General features: G+C 38.0%; 1 protein-coding gene across 2 annotated transcripts in view; it reads right to left on the minus strand.

Moving 5' to 3' along the window:
- Positions 1-8,983, minus strand: part of RPS6KC1 (ribosomal protein S6 kinase C1) — a 217,371-nt gene extending 208,388 nt beyond the window's left edge. For both annotated transcript variants that reach the window (XM_036825177.1, XM_036825167.1), the window contains exon 1: positions 8,768-8,983. In XM_036825177.1, coding sequence (XP_036681072.1) covers positions 8,768-8,872 — 105 coding nt within the window. In that variant the 5' untranslated portion in view covers positions 8,873-8,983. The remainder of the gene's footprint in view (positions 1-8,767) is intronic.
- Positions 8,984-20,526: the final 11,543 nt, after the last annotated feature.

The following is a 20,526-nucleotide window of genomic DNA, read 5'->3' on the forward strand; positions in this document are numbered from 1 at the left end:
AAGAGCTAACACCCATCCTTCTCAAACTCTTCCAAAAAATTGCAGAGGAAGGAACAGTCCCAAACTCATTCTATAAGGCCACCATCACCCTGATACCAAAACCAGACAAAGATACTACAAAAAAAGAAAATTACAGAACAATATCACTGATGAATATAGATACAAAAATCCTCAACAAAATACTAGCAAATAAAATCCAACAACACAGTAAAAAGATCATACAGCATGATCAAGTGGGATTTATCCCAGGGATGCAAGGATTCTTCAGTATACGCAAATCAATCAATGTGATACACCATATTAACAAATTGAAGAATAAAAACCACATGACCATCTCAATAGATGCAGAAAAAGCTTTTGACAAAATTCAACACCCAGTTATTATAAAAACTCTCCAGAAAGAGGGCATAGAGGGAACCTACCTCAACATAATAAAGGCCATATATGACAAACCCACAGCAAACATCATTCTCAATGGTGAAAAACTGAAAGCATTTCCTCTAAGATCAGGAACGAGACAAGGGTGTCCACTCTCACCACTGTTATTCAACAAAGTTTTGGAAGTCCTAGCCACGGCAATCAGAGATGAAAAAGAAATAAAAGGAATACAAATTGGAAAAGAAGAAGTAAAACTGTCACTGTTTGCAGATGACATGATACTATACATAGAGAACCCTAAAAATGCCACCGGAAAACTACTAGAGCTAATCAATGAATTTGGTAAAGTTTCAGGATACAAAATTAATGCACAGAAATCTCTTGCATTCCTATACACTAATGATGAAAAATCTGAAAGAGAAATTATGGAAACACTCCCATTTACCACTGCAACAAAAAGAATAAAATACCTAGGAATAAACCTACCTAGGGAGACAAAAGACCTGTATGCAGAAAACTATAAGACACTGATGAAAGAAATTAAAGATGATACCAACAGATGGAGAGATATACCATGTTCTTGGATTGGAAGAATCAACATTGTGAAAATGACTATACTACCCAAAGTACTCTACAGATTCAATGCAATCCCTATCAAATTACCAATGACACTTTTTACAGAACTAGAGCAAATCATCTTAAAATTTGTATGGAGACACAAAAGATCCCAAATAGCCAAAGCAGTCTTGAGGGAAAAAAACGGAGCTGGAGGAATCAGACTCCCTGACTTCAGACTATACTACAAAGCTACAGTAATCAAGACAATATGGTACTGGCACAAAAACAGAAAACATAGATCAATGAAACAAGATAGAAAGCCCAGAGATAAACCCATGCACCTACGGTCAACTAATCTATTACAAAGGAGGCAAAGATATACAATGGAGAAAAGACAGTCTCTTCAATAAGTGGTGCTGGGAAAACTGGACAGCTACATGTAAAAGAATGAAATTAGAACACTCCCTAACACCATACACAAAAATAAACTCAAAATGGACTCGAGACCTAAATGTTAGACCAGACACTATAAAACTCTTAGAGGAAAACATAGGAAGAACACTCTTTGACATAAATCACAGCAAGATCTTTTTTGATCCACCTCCTAGAGTAATGGAAATAAAAACAAAAATAAACAAATGGGACCTAATGAAACTTCAAAGCTTTTGCACAGCAAAGGAAACCATAAACAAGACGAAAAGACAACCCTCAGAATGGGAGAAAATATTTCCAAACGAATCAACAGACAAAGGATTAATCTCCAAAATATATAAACAGCTCATGCAGCTCAATATTAAAGAAACAAACAACCCAATCCATAAATGGGCAGAAGACCTAAATAGACATTTCTCCATAGAAGACATACAGATGGCCAAGAAGCACATGAAAAGCTGCTCAACATCACTAATTATTAGAGATATGCAAATCAAAACTACAATGAGGTATCACCTCACACCAGTTAGAATGGGCATCATCAGAAAATCTACAAACAACAAATGCTGGAGAGGGTGTGGAGAAAAGGGAACCCTCTTGCACCACTGGTGGGAATGTAAATTGATACAGCCACTATGGACAACAGTATGGAGGTTCCTTTAAAAACTAAAAATAGAATTACCATATGACCCAGCAATCCCACTACTGGGCATATACCCAGAGAAAACCAGAATTCAAAAAGACACATGCACCCCAATGTTCATTGCAGCGCTGTTTACAATAGCCAGGTCATGGAAGCACCCTAAATGCCCATCGAGAGACGAATGGATAAAGAAGATGTGGTAAATATACACAATGGAATATTACTCAGCCATAAAAAGGAATGAAATTGAGTCATTTGTTGAGACGTGGATGGATCTAGAGACTGTCATAAAGAGTGAAGTCAGAAAGAGAAAAAGAAATATCGTATATTAACGCATGTATGTGGAACCTAGAAAAATGGTACAGATGAACCGGTTTGCAGGGCAGAAGTTGAGACACAGATGTAGAAAACAAACGTATGGACACCAAGGGGGGAAACCACGGTGGGGTGGGGATGGTGGTGCGCTGAATTGGGCGATTGGGATTGACATGTATACACTGATGTGTATAAAATTGATGACTAATAAGAACCTGCAGTATAAACAAACAAACAAAAAAAAAACTAATACTAAACTTTCTTTGGGTTATTTGTATGGAAATATGTTAATATAAATGTTTCAGACATTACATGAAATTTCTAAAAATCTTATATGTTCTGTTATAATGTTATAAGTCATAATTCTAGTTATTACTTTAAAATGTATATCTCAGAAATAACTAAATTTCCTTGTCAATTGCATTATTATGAACTTTCACCAAATCTTTAACTGTGGTCATTTTTAAGTCTTTTGTCATTTACAGACAGTTTTGGGTGTACTCTGATGCTTTCGCAAAAATGTTCCTATAAAAGGGTTTCATCTTCTAGGAATTCATGGAAAAGACTCCGACAAATACAGGTTTCTGGTAACTGACTATACTGCTGAACTGAATGAATAAGCATTTTCAGAACTCTAATGGAAAACTGATGAATTCATGAAAGTGCTAACAAAAGATCAAGAGGAAAAAAAAATTAATTACATGGGACTGAGTGAACTGATGAGAATGATTATAATTTTTGTGACTTTCTGTTTGAATAAAAAAAACAAAAAAAATCCCACAAGGACTCAGAGGTAAAAAATATACAAATCAATGTTCACTGCAAAGGAGCTGTTACAGTGGAGGAATACTGGACTGAATGTCAATATTATGACATAGTATGAGTGTGTTTCGTGTTTGGTAATTGCAATCATTGCTGCTTTTGTTGTGGTCATCCATTTACAATGCTTGGTGTCAGTTTATTTATCTCTTGTAAAAATAAAATACAGTGTGTGTGTGTGAGTTGTGGGGGAAAAAAAAAGGAAACTTTTAAATTCCTGATTCTGGTTTTGTACAACTGTGTAATTAATGGTGATGATCATACTATAAGGGCAGATTTATATGTGTTGGGGAGGTGGTGGTGATGGGGAGGCCCAAATAGAAATTACAAATAAAGGAAATAAAATTCAAAAAAAGAAAGGCTTCCTGTAGAACACAGGGCAGGAGGAGCTAACACTTGAGATGAGCAGGGACTGCCAAGACAAAAGGAAAGAGCATTCCAGACAGAGGAAACAGCATCTAACAGAGAGGTATGGAAGAATGCAGGGTACCAGCATACTTAGAAAACTACAAATAATTACCTTCCCAAGCACAAGCAGGCCATACAAGAATGTGCTCAGGAATTGAAAGCAGGTTCCCTCTAAGCAATACAAATAGCGCTTGAATATGAAGCTTTGGAAATGGCAGCTTTCAGATTCGAGTCAAGCTGAGTACTTCTATTCATTCCTTGCTCCCCTTTGTTCACATCATCCTAATCACTGTAGTATACTTGCCTCTATCACTTTTGCCAAGCTACAGTACAGCCACAGCCTCTAACGAAATATGTTTAGGTATTCAGCACAGCACTGGGATTAAAAACCCAGTCTACCAGGGTTCAAATCTAGACTCCACAATTTGCTAGTTGTGTGACCCTAGGCAAGTTATTTAACCTCTCTGTGCTTCAATTTTCTCACAATAAAGTGAGAATAATAATTGCAGCTGCTCATCGGGCTGCTATGAAAAATGTGCTAATTTATATAAAGTGCTTAGAATAGAGCTTGACTCATAGAAAGCACCTCAGAAGTGTCTGCTATTAATACTCAGTAAACATTAGCTATGTAAAATAAAGACATGTATTCTCACAGTTTGAAAACAAACCCAAATTACTTTAAGTATGTGCAAGACCTGCACACTGAAAACTAGAAAATATGGTTCAAATTAAAGAGCTAAATACATGGAAGATGTGCGTTCATGGATCAGAAGATTCAATACTGTTTAAAGATATCAATTTTTCTGAAATTGATCTACATTCTCAATGTAATCCCAATCAAAATCTGGGTAGGCATGTTTGTAGAACTTGACAAGCTGATTCCAAACTTTTTATGAAAATGCAAACAATCTAGAATAGCCAAAACAATTTTGAGAAAGAAAAAGAAAGAGGACTAAGACTACCAGATTTCAACTTAGTATAAAGGTATAGTAAACAAAGCTGTGTGCTATTAAGAGAAATAAAAGCCCACATTTGTACAGAGACTTGTATATAAATGTTCATAATAGCTGTATTAACAGCCAAAAACTGGACACAACCCAAATGTCCATCAACAGGTGGATAGATTAATTGTAGTATAACCATACAAGGGAATACTGGTCAGCAATAAAAGAGCATAAAAATACACAACATACGGGACTTCCCTGATGCTGGAGTGATTAAGAATCCGCCTGCCAAGGCAGGGGACACAGGTTCGAGCCCTGGTCCGGGAAGATCCCACATGCCACGGAGCAACTAAGCCCATGTGCCACTCCTGAGCCTGCGCTCTAGAGCCCGCGAGCCACATCTACTGAAGCCCGCGCCTAGAGCCCGTGCTCCACAACAAGAGAAGCCACCGCAATGAGAAGCCTGTGCACCGCAACGAAGAGCAGCCTCCACTCGCCACAACTAGAGAAAGCCCGCAGCAACGAAGACACAACGCAGCCAAAAGTAAATACATAAAAAATAAATTTATTAAAAAAAAATACACAACATAGATGAATCTCAAATAATCATACTGAGTTAAAGAAGTTGGATCCCCCCCCCCAAAAAAAAGCACTGTATATGATTCCTTTTATATAAAATTCTAGAAAATACAGCCTAATCTACAATGACAGAAAACTGCCTAGTGGTTGCCTAGGGACAAGGGGTGGGGAGAGGGGACTGACTGCAAAGGAGCATGAGGGAACTCCTGCAGTGATGTCTGTGGTGGTGGTTACACAATTATAGACATTTGTCAAAACTAAACAAACTATACACTTAAAATTGGTGAATTTTACTGTATATAAATTATGTCTCAATATAAACAACATAAAGTCATAAGGCAAACCGTCTTTTAAAAATAAAAGCGTGGGCTTCCCTGGTGGCGCAGTGGTTGGGAGTCTGCCTGCCAATGCAGGGGACACGGGTTCGAGTCCTGGTCTGGGAAGATCCCACATGCCGCGGAGCAACTGGGCCCATGAGCCACAATTACTGAGCCTGCGCATCTAGAGCCTGTGCTCCGCAACGAGAGGCCGCGATAGTGAGAGGCCCACGCACCGCGATGAAGAGTGGCCCCCGCTTGCCACAACTAGAGAAAGCCCTCGCACAGAAACGAAGACCCAACACAGCCATAAATAAAATAAATTTTTAAAAAAATTAAAAAAATAAAAAATAATAAAAGCGTACCTTTTTCTTTCCATGACACAGGCAAGAATTAACATTCACTTAATATTGTTGAGAAATCTATATTACATTATGAGAATTTTGTAAACTTAGCATGATGAAACAACCAAAAAACACTGTTAATGGTTCTTTCATATCTGTGTCTCCTTTAACTAAAGAATCAATGGAATTCTACAAGAGAATTTTCCAATCCTGAACAGAAGTACTTATTCTAGTTGAAAATTAATAAGCAACACAGAGTTTAACTAGGAAATCCATTAGCAAGTTTGTAACTGGCCATAAGGTTATCTAAGCCTGACAGGTTCCAGAGAATTGAGAAAAAAAAAAAAAAAGGATAAAGGAGATTTAAGAACATGAAACAGCTCTTATGCTACTCAAAATTTAGCAATGGTACTCCGCATGATTCTAATTCTACTCCTACATAAAGAACCCTGCAAGGATCAAGAATATAGAGATTGTTCCTTAAAGCTAGAAGTCAGTCAGTAATAGGAAACATAAAGAAGACATTTTTATCTCATGAAGTTCTCTCAGGGGAGCACTACTTACCTGATTAATTCTCCTGAGTTAAGCTGTTTTTCTCCTTAAGTCTCAAAAAATAACAAATATTTTACTTATTTTATAATACTAAGTGGTTGTTTTTTAAGTATATATCAGTATTAACCCTCAATCCTTAAAATTAAAAACAAAATCTGTACAATAAGTAATAAATGACGTAAATATTTACAAGGAGAAAAAAAGGCAGTGTAAGCAATTTTCAGTTAAACAACCAAAGCAATACGTAGCATGCATATTATATGGATTTGGTTAAAACAGGCAATGTGCTACTTTACCTTCTAATTTATGTTGTCATGTAAGTTAGTTCACAGCTTAAGGTATTTAAGATCTCAATTAGGTTAACCTTTCCTTTTGTAAAGTAAGAATACAAGTAATAATCACACTCAGTGCTTCCTATTCAAGTTCCACACACATTCACACCTTCAGGCCTTAATGGGCTCTATTCCTTCTACCTACCCTTCTACCTACGAAGCCCTCTCCATTTATCCCACCCATCTAGATTCTTCCCATCTCTCACCACCTATCTTAATTGGTACATGTTCCCTGATCCCTTGAGCCAGAAGCAATCTCTCTGTCTTCTAAAATCCCATAGCTCTTTTCTGTAGTCTCTTATGGCATTTAACACTTTCTACCCTGTACTATACTTCTTTAAGTTCAGCAGGAGTATCCTTTTCTACTAGGAGTATCCTTGAAAGGAAGGTCCACACTTTATTCAGCCTTGTATCCCTAGGAGCACGTAGTGCCTGAAACTAAACATTTATTGGGTGTGTTTAGAGAAGAAATAGAGAGGAAAACATTCAACAATATTTTTTTAGGCATTCTGTGCCCCACTGCCTTAGGAGATATAAAAGGAAACAAATACCAATGATAGAGACCTGCTCTAAACCTACTAAGAGACATAGACATGTAAAAAGATTAATACAATATAACTGTGATAAGTGTTATAATAAGAGATAAACAGGGTGCTGTGAGGGGAACATTACGTATGTTGAAGATTGTTCTAATTCCACAAACTATGTTAGGAAACCAAGTCTAGATTTTTGAAGGGCCCAAAGACTAGAAAGGTTTCAAGAGTGGTATAACAAGAGACCCCTTAATCTTAAAAATTTTTCTTAACCTGAAACTAACACTCCACCTATATAACAACCTTACTTGCAAACAGGTAGTAACAAATTTCTCTCTATTCTTGGTACAGTCCTCTGCAATAACCAGGCCTGGTCTTACTATATTTACACAAATTTGCTCATCTCATCTTCTCACACTTTTCTGAATTGTGCACCCTTTCCATAAGGCATGTGCCATTCCCATGCCCCAAACTCAGCTTATCTAAATCTATTTAACCTTTAAGGTTCTTCTGAAAGCCCACTTCCTAAGCTATCACCCAAGATTACTACATCCCCCAAATGTATATTGTACCATTACTACTATCTATACCTCTCTTTTTTAACAATTAATGATAATGATAAAGTTAATTCTTAACATTTTATACAACTTGGAGTTAAACAGAACTGATCTCAAACCTCTTTTGTGCTACCACCTTGCAACGTGAAGTTGGGCAAGCCACAACACTCTCTTGAACCTTAGTTTCCTCATTATTAAAATTAGTATTAAATTGGGTGATGTGTACAACATATACAACAATATACACATACATTCATACTACATACATGTATATAGACATTTAATTTTAATATTCTTATTTTATATTTAATATTCATATTTAACTTTATTACTATTATTTTCCAAGAAGGGAGACGCAAACTGTCTCTAAAACTCAAGGCAAGAGCAATGAAACATGAACAAAGTGGGTACTAAAAACTGGATCAATTAGTTGATGTAAAGGAGCCTCACAACTTTTAAATGTGCCCTCAAGACAACTCACACAAGACACCGTCAGCAGAATTTCTCATGTCTCCTACTGAAAACCATGAAAAACTCAGAGGCAGAAAGACATAGACAGATACATAGGTCTTACGATGGTGGCCCTACCAGACATACTTCCCAAGAGTTTATCTTCCTCAGTGCAACCCTGAAGCTGTATAAAAGGTCAAGGGAAGAAATATCTTCTATTACGTAAATCAAATAGTACATAAATTTAACATTTTTTTTAACCTGCATTATCCCTCGGAGGCAAGCAAAACCACTTCTGCAAATTTCAGACTCAGAAGAGAAAGTCCAAGTGGGATGGGGCTGAATCATCAATTTAAAATGATCAACGTTTGCCCCACCCTGGAATGGGGACACTACCGCGACCGTTTCCAGCGTTGTCCGGGACATCCCACGCTCTGTCCCCGCCCCATCCTTCCTTAAGTCCTCACCTCCGACGCTTGTCCGGGCACTAGGCACAGCCAGTCCCACCCTCGGCTCTGACCCGGTGTCAGGCATCCCCACACCAGGGTCCACACCCGTCTCTCGTCCCAATTCAGACTCTTACCCCAGCCAGACAACTGCACTCACCCGGGCGGTGACCTTATACACCGTGTAGCCCCTCGGGTGTCGCTGGGGATCGGTGACAGTGTAGAAACGGGCCAGGTCGGCACCCCGCTCTCGGGGAGAGGTCATCCTCCCGCCGCCTCTGCCGCCGCCGCCTGCCGGGGATCATCAGTGCAACCCGACACCGCCGCGGCCCGGATTCTCTAAGAAGCTGCCAGGCGGCGAGGGGGCGGTAGCTCTGCGGCGGCGCCTCCGCCGCAGGGCTCTGCTTCCGGGTTGGCGGGAAAGCTTCCGGGTCAGGCCGGGGCCCCAATCCTGGGGAAGAAGAGATTTCACCTGAGATACGGATCCTAATTAGGGCCTGACCCTGGTAAATGGGCTGGAATCAGGCAGTAGAACCGCCTGTAACGGGATGGAGGGATACCCGAGCCTAGCATCTTCTTTCCTTGCCTACTGACGACCCATCGGTTTAAATACCCACAACACCTGAACTCTCTCCCTGACATAACTCTTCCTTCTTTCTAAGACAAATCCCGTCCACCTGTGCATATGTCTTTATACCACCACAGCAAGCCCCCAAATGTTAAAAAAAAAAAAAAAATAGAGCCTGCCTGTTAGAGTTTTACAAGGATTAAGTTGCGACCCACTGCAGTAGCCCACTGACAGTACGCCCTGCGGGGAATTCAAGCTGGGGAAAATTAGGACGTATTCCCTGCTTTGGGTATACTAACCCTTAGATAGTTAAGATGCATATCCAAGGGAAAATTTCACAGGTTCTTGCACCTTTCCATACATAGAAAAGCACTAAAATCATTAACTTGAGATAGATGTTCTGTGTGATTAGCAGTAATCTTTTGATGCTTGACTTCATGTTTTTCCCAGCAAAAAAAAAAATCATATATAACCTGGCTCCCCCCTTACCTCTTTGGAGCAGTTTCTCAGAGCTATCTGAGAGGCTATCTCCTGAGGTATAGTACTCAAAGCGGTCCCTGAATAAAACTGAAACTCATTATTCTCACATTGTGCGTGTTTTTTAATTGACACAACCCTATATCAGTTTTAAACTTCATCCTCTCATATTCTAAAAGCTGGAATCTGTGTCTGGCTGGGGGGGTGGGGGGGAGGGGGTGGGAATCACCTGGCCTCAGAAAGCTACTAGGAAGATAGTTTCCTATCTCAATTCCTTGCTATCCACTGCTTGGCAGTTATTCTACCTTCCCTTGATCAAGATTTTCTCATTCCCCCATAACATTCATTCCAAGCGTTTGCCATTCTCCTCAACTCTCTATTCCTCTTCGTCTTGCCTCCCTACCCTTTGGCCCCTCCATCTTTACAGGGGGAAAAAAATTCTTAGTACCAACCCCTCCATCTTGACACATTTCTATTCCAATCTGAGATATAGACATATCCCTACCTCGTTTTTCAGGACTAATCACTTTTCCTGTGCCCTGATATCCATCCTCATTGGCAGACCTAAAGACATTGTTCCATCGATGACATCCCAACTCTGCTCTCTGTACCTTTAATCTATTCCTTATCACTGGCTCCTTCTTCTCATCCCATGTATGCCTAAATCTATCTATCATTCATTCATTAAACCTGAATTCACCACCTACTATATGCCAGACATCATGCTAATTAGGCATTGGAGTTACAAAGTCCCTGCTCTTAAGAACCATCTAGTAAGAAAAAACAGAGAACAATTAAACTATATTGTTATAAATAGTATAACAGATGTATATATGGAGTGCTACAGAGCACATCTAATTAATATTGGAAGATTAGCTAAGGTTTTTCTGATACAGGGGAAACTATGGCTGAATCTTGAAAGAGAGATAGGAATTAGCCAGGCAGAGAAGAGAATAAAGGACATCATTCATGTTGTCTTTTCCCCTGCTTCTTTCTTTCTCCTTCCCCTCTTTGTCAAAGTTGTTTAAGTTGTTTTCAAAGTAATCTGCATCAATAGTCGAGTATTCATCACACATTCATACATTCATGAATATCATACATTCATTCCCATATTCACTTCACTACTACACTGCTACTGTGAAACTGCTTTGAAAAAAGTCTCTAATGACCTTATCTTACCCAATATTTTCAGACTTTGAACGTTTCTGATCATTTCCACCTTTTCAAAACTCTTCTATGTCCTTAGTATAGGAGTCAGCATTCTCTTGCTTTTTTCTTTTACACTCTGAGTCATTCACTCCTTTTCAATCTCCTTTGTTGATTTCTCCTCCTTCTGGGAACCTTTAATGTTCTTGTTCCTCAGAATTTTGCCTTTGATCCTTTGTTCTTTATTCCCATTGACTTACAAATCTATATCTCAAGGAGTATCTATTTTCTAGGATTTGACACATTTTCTGCACGTCTTTACCTATATATCCAAATACCACTAAAAAAAAACAGATTAAAATCTGAGCTTTTGGGCTTCCCTGGTGGCGCAGCGGTTGAGAATCTGCCTGCCAATGCAGGGGACACGGGTTCGAGCCCTGGTCTGGGAAGATCCCACATGCCGCGGAGCAACTAAGCCCGTGAGCCACAATTACTGAGCCTGCGCATCTGGAGCCTGTGCTCCGCAACAAGAGAGGCCGTGACAGTGAGAGGCCCGCGCACCGCGATGAAGAGTGGCCCCCGCTTGCTGCAACTGGAGAAAGCCCTCGCACAGAAACGAAGACCCAACACAGCCATAAATAAATAAATAAAATTTAAAAAAAAAAAATCTGAGCTTTTTTCCCTCAAAAGCCTGTTCCTGTCTCAATGACTGGCTTTACTCTCCATTTAGTTACATTAGCCAGGAATCTAGGAATCACCCTTAGCAACTTCCTCTCCCACTTTCTCCAAATTTGTTTAATTCAGCAACAGCCATTGGTTAAAACTAAAAGAATGGAAAAAGATATATCATGAAAGCACTACACAGAAGACTTTAGAAGAAGACATATTACCAGGTATAAGGAAGAACAAAACTTAATGATAAAGGGTTCAGTTTGTAAAGAAAAAAAAAAATGTTGCCTGCCATTCCAGTTCTACAAGAATCAAGCCATTTGCCACTGCAGTTGCCCACTGACAGTGCACCCTGAGGGGAATTCAGGATAGAGAAAAACTGGAAACATTCAGCAGTGCTTTGGATATACAGGCCCTTAGATAGTTAAGATGCATATCTAAGGAAATTTTTCAAATGACCCCAGGTTCTTACATCTTCCCATACATAGAAAAACACTAAGATCATTAACTTGAGATGTTTATTCTTTGTGATTAGCAGTAACCTTTTGATGCGTGACATCATGTTTTTCCCAGCAAAAGAAACTCATGTATATCCTGGCTCCTCTGTTACCTCTTTGGAGCAGTTCCTCACAGGTATCCTAGAGGTTCTCTCCCAGTCAATAGTCCTCAGTAAGGTCCTGAATAAAACTTAACTCACAAGTTTTATGTTGTGCATTTTTCTTTCAGTCGACAAATTCATCAAGAAGGCATGATGATTTTAAATGTGCATGTGCCTAATCAAAGAACTTAAAAATGTATAAAGCAAAAACCAGTAGAACTAAAAGAAGAAAAGGACAAATCCATGATAGTAGTTAAGACATTAACACTCCTCTCTCAGTAAGTGATAAAACAGGCGGACAATAAATGATATTTTTAATTTAATTTTTTTTTTTTTTTTTGGCCGTGCTTGGGATCTTAGTTCCCTGACCAGAGATCAAACCTGTGCCCCTCACAGTGGAAGCATGGAGTCTTAACCACTGGACCACCAGGAAAGTCCCAAATCAGTTTTTTTTATCTGCAGGCATATAAGAAAATCTCTGTCCAGTCATTAGCTGACCACTAAGCTAACAGAACAGAGACTTCAGTGGCCACACACGACAACTAATAGACTTTACAAAACAGTTCAGAAAATGTACTAAACAACAACTACTACAAGCAGTAACAATGAACTCTGAGGAGGGAAGAGAATCTGGTTTTCAGAGTTGTCACATTATGATACTCAAAATGTCCGATTTTCAACAAAAAATTATGAGGTATCCTAAAAAATAAGAAAGTATGGCCCCTACACAGTGAAAAAAGAAATCAATTAAAACCAAGTCCATGAGGAAGCCCAAATGTAAATAAACTATTTTAAATATGTTCAAAGAGCTAAAAAACAAAACAAAAAATGTCCAACCAAAACTGGCTCAAGAAGCAACAGAAAATGTGAATAGATACATAATGAATAAAAATATTGAATCAGTAATTTTAAAACTTGAACAAATAAAAAGCCCAGGATCAGATGGCTTCACTGGTGAATTCTACCAAATACTTAAAGAAAAATTAACAACAATCTTTCTCAAATTCTTCCAAAAAAATAGATGAGAAAACAATGACTCATTTTATGAAGCCAGTGTTAACTGAGTATCAAAGCCAGACAAAGACATACCAAAAAAAGAAAACTGCAGTCCAAAATCTCTTAGGAATATATGGAAACATCTTCAACTAAATATTAGCAAACCAAATCCCACAGTATATTAAAGGAATTAAATAACATGACTAAGTGGGATTTATCCCAAAAATGCAAGGTTGGTTCAACATATGAAAATAAATGAATGTAATACACCATATTAATGAAATAAAGGGGGAAAACACATGATTATCTCAATAGATAGATACAGAAAAAGCATTTGACAAAATCCAACACCCTTTTGTGATAAACACAAAACAAAGTAGGAATAAAATAGAATTTTATCAACCTGATAAATGGTACTGATGAAAAAATCACAGCTAACATCATACTCAGTGGTGAAAGACTGAAAGTTTTCTCCCTAAGATCAGCAACAAGACAAAGAGGTACACTCTTTCCACATCTATTCAACATTGTACTGGAAGTTCTAGCCAAGACAATGAGACAAGAAATAAAAAGCATCCAGAGTAGAAAGGCAGGAGTAAAACTGTTTTTTTGCAGGTGACATGATCTCATATACAGAAAACTCTAAACACACACAACTGCAATAAAACTGTAATTGCAGGAAATAAGATCAGCACAGAAAAATCAATTTTATTTCTATACACTAGCAATAAACAATCTGAAAATAAAATTAAGAAAATAATTCCATTTACAATACCATCAAAAACAATAAAATATTTGAGAATATATTTAAACAAGGAAATGTAAGACTTGTACACTGAAAACCCTAAAAACCTCGTAGAGAGAAATTAAAGCATACCTAAATAAGTAGAACGTCATCCCATGTTCACGGATTAGAATATTGTTAAGATGGCAATACTCCCCAAATTTATCTACAGATTCAGTGTAATCCCCATTAAAATTCTGACCACTTGGTTTTTGGTTTTTGTTTTCTTTTTTCGGAAATGGAAACTGTTCCTAAAATTCATTTGGAAATGCAAGGGATGCTGAATGGCCAAAACAATCTTGAAAAAAAAAAAAAGGATTCATTTCCTGATTTCAAATTTTACTACAAAGCTACAGTAATCAAAAGAGTGTGGTCGTGGCATAAGGGTAAACATATAGACAAGTGGCATGGATTTGAGAGTTCAGAAATAAATCCATACATTTATAGTCAAGTGATTTTCAACAATGATCCCAAGACCATTCAATGGCTGAGAAGGGTGGAGGAGGGTGGGGAGGCATAGTAGATAGTCTTTTCAACAAGTGGTGCTGGAAAAACTAGATATCCACATGCAAGAGAATGAATTTGGATCCCTACCTTACGCCATATACTAAAGTTTCTTAAAAATTAACTCCTGCTACATGCATCAAAAAGGATAAATCTGGGAATTCCCCAGTGGTCCAGTGGTTAAGACTCCATGCTCCTAATGCAGGGGGCCCAGGTTCGATCCCTGGCCAAGGAGCTAGATCCCACATACCGCAATTAAGAGCCCGCATGCCGCAGCTAAAGATCACACATGCTGCAACTAAAAAGACCCTGTGTGCCACAACGAAGATCTCGCACACAGCAGTGAAGATCCCGCATGCCACAGCTAAGACACTGCGCAGCCAAATAAATAAATAAATAAATTTTTTTAAGAGTTATTCTCTTAAAAAAAAAAAAGGATGAGTCTTATGCACGTAATGTTCAGCATAGAAGCCAGACATAAGATAATGTACATACTCTATGATTCCATTGATATAAAGTTCAAAAACAGTTAAAGCTAATCTATAGTGATAGAAGTCAGAATAGTGGCTATCCAAAGACGATGGGGATGGGAGGTGCAAGGTACAATGGGTATTGCCTGAGAACCACGTGAGAAACTCTTCTGGGATGCGGGAAAGGACCATGATCTGGTGGTTAGTAGTTATATAAGTGTATACATATGAAAACACCAAACTAAACATTTACGATTTATTCACTTTACTGTACGTATGTTGTACCCTAATCAATAAGTTAAAAAAAAAATTTAAGGAAGTAAAAGTCCCCTGGTCTCCCTAGTCCCTTCCAATCCACCTTTCATATTCCCATTAAAATCATCCATTTTAAAAGCTATGGCATTATGTCACTCCTCTGTAAAATTCTTCAGTGGGTCTTACTGTCATAATTTCTCTGTCATAGATTTTTAGGATCCATCATGCCTGGTCCCTGCTCACCTGTCAGTTTCATTTCTCTGAGTTTCAACCAAATCCTTTGCAATTTTACACCTCCAGATCTTCAAACCATTTGTTTCTCTTGAAATCTCCACCACTCCCAACCAGCCTTCAGGAATCAGCTCACTCAAGGACTAATGACTTTCTGAAGCCCTCTTTCACAGTAACTATCTTCCCTTTCAAGGAGTAGTAGGTGCTCCTTCTTCTTTGCTACCACATCTCTATTCTTCATCTGTACTACACACCTATTGCAGGGTAGAGATATGTTGTGTGGGTTAATTTAGGGCTGAAATGTTTTTATCCCACTACACCGTGAACTCCTTAAAGGCAGTCCTCTTTACATTTCCTATTACTGACTGACTTCTAGCTTTAAGGAACAATCTCTATATTCTTGATCCTTGCAGGGTTCTTTATGTAGGAGTAGAATTAGAATCATGCGGAGTACCACTGCTAAATTTTGAGCGGCATAAGAGCTGTTTCATGTTCTTCAATCTCCTTTATACTTTTTTTTTCAATTCTCTGGAATCTGTCAGGCTTAGATAACCTTATGGCCAGCTACAAACTTGCTAACTGATTTCCTAGTTAAACTCTGTGTTGCTTATTAATTTTCATCTAGAATAAGAACTTCTGTTCAGGATTGGAAAATTCTCTTGTAGAATTCCATTGAGTCTTTAGTTAAAGGAGACACAGATATGAAAGAACCATTAGAGTGTTTTTTGGTTGTTTCATCATGCTAAGTTTATAAAATTCTCATAATGTAATATAGATTTCTCAACAATATTAAATGAACGGTAATTCTTGCCTGTATTCTTTCCATGAATATAGAAAGAAAAAGGTATGCTTTTATTTTTAAAAGACAGTGTTGCCTTATGACTTTATGTTGTTTATATTGAGACATAATTTATATACAGCAAAATTCACCAATTTTAAGTGTATAGTTTGTTTAGTTTTGACAAATGTCTATAATTGTGTAACCACCACCACAGACATCACTGCAGGAGTTCCCTCATGCTCCTTAAAGGCAGGGGCTGTTCTTCCTTTGTATTGTATTTGTACCCGGGTATTTGTTGCAGTGGCTAGAAGATAAGAGCTTCAGAGTTAAGCTAGAAGATAAGAGCTTCTGAGTGCTTTAACTCCTGGGCTCTAAAGATTTTTTCCTGCCAATCCAATTAAATATATTAAGTTATAATTACTTATCTTCTTGCCAAAATCATCGACTTATACTGATCTGAGCATCTGACCAGAATGTAATAAGAAATGTACCCATAGGAGCACCTCAATACATAAGGCAAATGCTAACAGCCACGAAAGGAGAAATCGACAGTAACACAATAATAGTAGGGGACTTTAACACCCCACTTACACCAATGGACAGATCATCCAAACAGAAAATAAATAAGGAAACACAAGCTTTAAATGACACAATAGACCAGATAGATTTAATTGAGATTTATAGAACATTCCACCTAAAAGTGGCAGAATACACTTTCTTCTCAAGTGCCCATGGAACATTCTCCAGGATAGATCACATCTTGGGTCACAAATCAAGCCTCGGAAAATTTAAGAAAATTGAAATCATATCAAGCATCTTTTCTGACCAGAACGCTATGAGATTGGAAATCAATTACAGGAAAAAAAACTGTAAAAAACACAAATACATGGAGGCTAAACAGTGCACTACTAAATAACCAAGAGATCACTGAAGAAATCAAAGAAGAAATAAAAAATTACATAGAAACAAATGACTATGAGAACACGACGACCCAAAACCTATGGTATGCAGCAAAAGGAGTTCTAAGAGGGAGGTTTATAGCAATTCAATCTCACCTCAAGAAACAAGAAAAATCTCAAATAAACAATCTAACCTTACACTTAAAACAACCAGAGAGGGCTTCTCTGGTGGCACAGTGGTTAAGAATCTTCCTGCCAATGCAGGGGACATGGGTTCAAGCCCTGGTCCAGGAAGATCCCACACGCCACAGAGTAACTAAGCCCGTGTGCCACAACTACTGAGCCTGCGCTCTAGAGCCCACATGCTACAACTACTGAACCTTGCGTGCCTAGAGCCCATGTTCCGCAACAAGAGAAGCCACCACAATGAGAAGCCGGCACACCGCAAGGAAGAGTAGCCCCCGCTCACTGAAACTAGAGAAAGCCCGCATGCAGCAACGAAGACCCAATGCAGCCAAAAATAAATAAATTAAATAAATACATTTTAAAAAAAAGAAAAATCAACTAGAGAAAGAAGAACAAAGAAAACCAGAAGTCAGTAGTAGGAAAGAACTCATAAAGATCAGAGCAGAAATAAATGAAATAGAAACAAAGAAAACAGTAGCAAAGATCAATAAAACTAAAAGCTGGTTCTTTGAGAAGATAAACAAAATTGATAAACCCTTAGCCAGACTCACCAAGAAAAAAAGGGAGAGGATGCAAAACAATAAAATCAGAAATGAAAAAGCAGAAATCACAACTGACACTGCAGAAATACGAAGGATTATAAGAGACTACTATGAAAAACTATATGCTAATAAAATGGACAACCACGAAGAAATGGACAAATTCTTGGAAAGGTACAATTTTCCAAGCATGAACCAGGAAGAAGCAGAAAATATAAACAGACCAATCACAAGCACTGAAGTTGGAACTGTGATTAAAAATCTTCCAACAAACAAAAGCCCAGGACCAGATGGCTTCATAGGCGAATTCTGTCAAACATTTAGAGAAGAGCTAACACTTATCCTTCTCAAACTCTTCCAAAAAATTGCAGAGGGAGAAACACTCCCAAATTCATTCTACGAAGCCACCATCACCCTGATACCAAAACCAGAAATGGATAACACAAAAAAAGAAAATGACAGACCAATATCACTGATGAACATAGATGCAAAAACCCTGAACAAAATACTAGCAAACAGAATCCAACAGCACGCTAAAAGGCTCATACACCATGATCAAGTGGGATTCATATCAGGGATGCAAGGATTCCTCAATATATGCAAATCAATCAATGTGAGACACCACATAAACAAACTAAGGAATAAAAACCATATGATCATCTCAATAGATGCAGAAAAAGCTTTTGACAAAATTCAACACCCATTTATGATAAAAACTCTCCAGAAAGTGGTCATAGAGGGAACCTACCTCAACATAATAAAGGCCATATATGACAAACCCACAGCAAGCATCATACTCAATGGTGAAAAACTGAAAGCATTTCCTCTAAGATCAGGAACAAGACAAGGATGTCCACTCTTGCCACTCTTATTCAACATAGTTTTGGAAGTCCTAGCCATGGTAATCAGATAAGAAAAAGAAATAAAGGAATACAAATTGGAAAAGAAGAAGTCAAACTGTCACTGTTTGCAGATGACATGATACTATACATAGAAAATCCTAAAGATGCCACCAGAAAACTACTAGAACTAATCAATGAATTTGGTAAGGTTGCAGGATACAAAATTAATGCACAGAAATCGCTGGCATTCCTATACACCAACAATGAAAAATCAGAAAGAGAAATTAAGGAAACACTCGCATTTACCACTGCAACAAAAAGAATAAAATACCTAGGAATAAACCTACTTAAGGAGACAAAAGACCTGTATGCAGAAAACTATAAGACACTGATGAAAGAAATTAAAGATGATACCAACAGATGGAGAGATATACCATGTTCTTGGATTGGAAGAATCAACATTGTGAAAATGACTCTACTACCCAAAGCAATCTACAGATTCAGTGCAATCCCTATCAAATTACCAATGGCATTTTTCACAGAACTAGAACAAAAAAATTTACAATTTGTATGGAAACACAAAAGACCCCGAATAACCAAAGAAATCTTCAGAAAGAAAAACGGAGTTAGAGGAATCAGTCTCCCTGACTTCAAACTATACCACAAAGCTACAGTAATCAAGGCAGTATGGTTCTGGCACAAAAACAGAAATATAGATCAATGGTACCAGATAGAATGCCCAGAGATAAATCCACACATTTATGGGCACCTAATTCATGACAAAGGAGGCAAGAACATACAATGGAGAAAAGACAGCCTCTCCTATAAATGGTGCTGGGAAAACTGGACAGCTACACGTAAAGGAATGAAATTAGAACACTACCTAACACCATACACAAAAATAAACTCAAAATGGACTAAAGACTTAAATGTAAGACCAGACACTATAAAACTCTTAGAGGAAAACATAGGAGAAACACTCTTTGACATAAACCACAGCAAGATCTTTTTTGACCCACCTCCTAGAGTAACAGAAATAAAAACAAAAACAAATGGGACCTAATGAAATTTAAAAGATTTTGCACAGCAAAGGAAACCATAAATAAGACAAAAAGACAACCCTCAGAATGGGAGAAAATATTTGCAAATGAAACAACAGACAAAGGATTAATCTCCAAAATATACAAACAGCTCATGGAGCTCAATATAAAAAACAAACAAACAATCCAGTTAAAAAATGGGCAGAAGACCTAAATAAACATTTCACCAAGGAAGACATACAGATGGCCAAGAGGTACATGGAAAGATGCTCAACATCACTACTTATTAGAGAAATGCAAATCAAAACTACAATGAGTTATCACCTCACGCCAGTCAGAATGGCCATTATCAAAAAATCTAGAAGCAATAAATGCTGGAAAGGGTGTAGTGAAAAGGGAACCCTCCTGCACTGTTGGTGGGAATGTAAATGGATACAACCACTATGGAAAACAGTATGGAGGTTCCTTAAAAAACTAAAAATAGAACTACCATATGACCCAGCAATCCCACTACTGGGCTTATACCCTGAGAAAACCATAATTCAAAAAGAGACATGTACCACAATGTTCATTGCAGCACTATTTATAATAGCCAGGACATGGAACCAACCTAAATGGCCATTGACAGATGAATGGATAAAGAAGATGTGGCACATATATACAATGGAATATTACTCAGCCATAAAAAGAAATGAAACTGAGTTATTTGTAGTGAGGTGGATGGACCTAAAGTCTGTCATACAGAGTGAAGTAAGTCAGAAAGAGAAAAACAAATACCATATGCTAACGCATATATATGGAATCTAAAAAAAAAAAAAAAAAATGGTACTGATGAACCTAGTTGCAGGGCAGGAATAAAGACGTAGACAGAGAGAATGGACTTGAGGACACGGTGGGGGAGGGGGAAGCTGGGGAGAAGTGAGAGTAGCATCGA

Source organism: Balaenoptera musculus, chromosome 1 (assembly GCF_009873245.2).
Source record: "Balaenoptera musculus isolate JJ_BM4_2016_0621 chromosome 1, mBalMus1.pri.v3, whole genome shotgun sequence".
Lineage (NCBI taxonomy): Eukaryota > Metazoa > Chordata > Mammalia > Artiodactyla > Balaenopteridae > Balaenoptera > Balaenoptera musculus.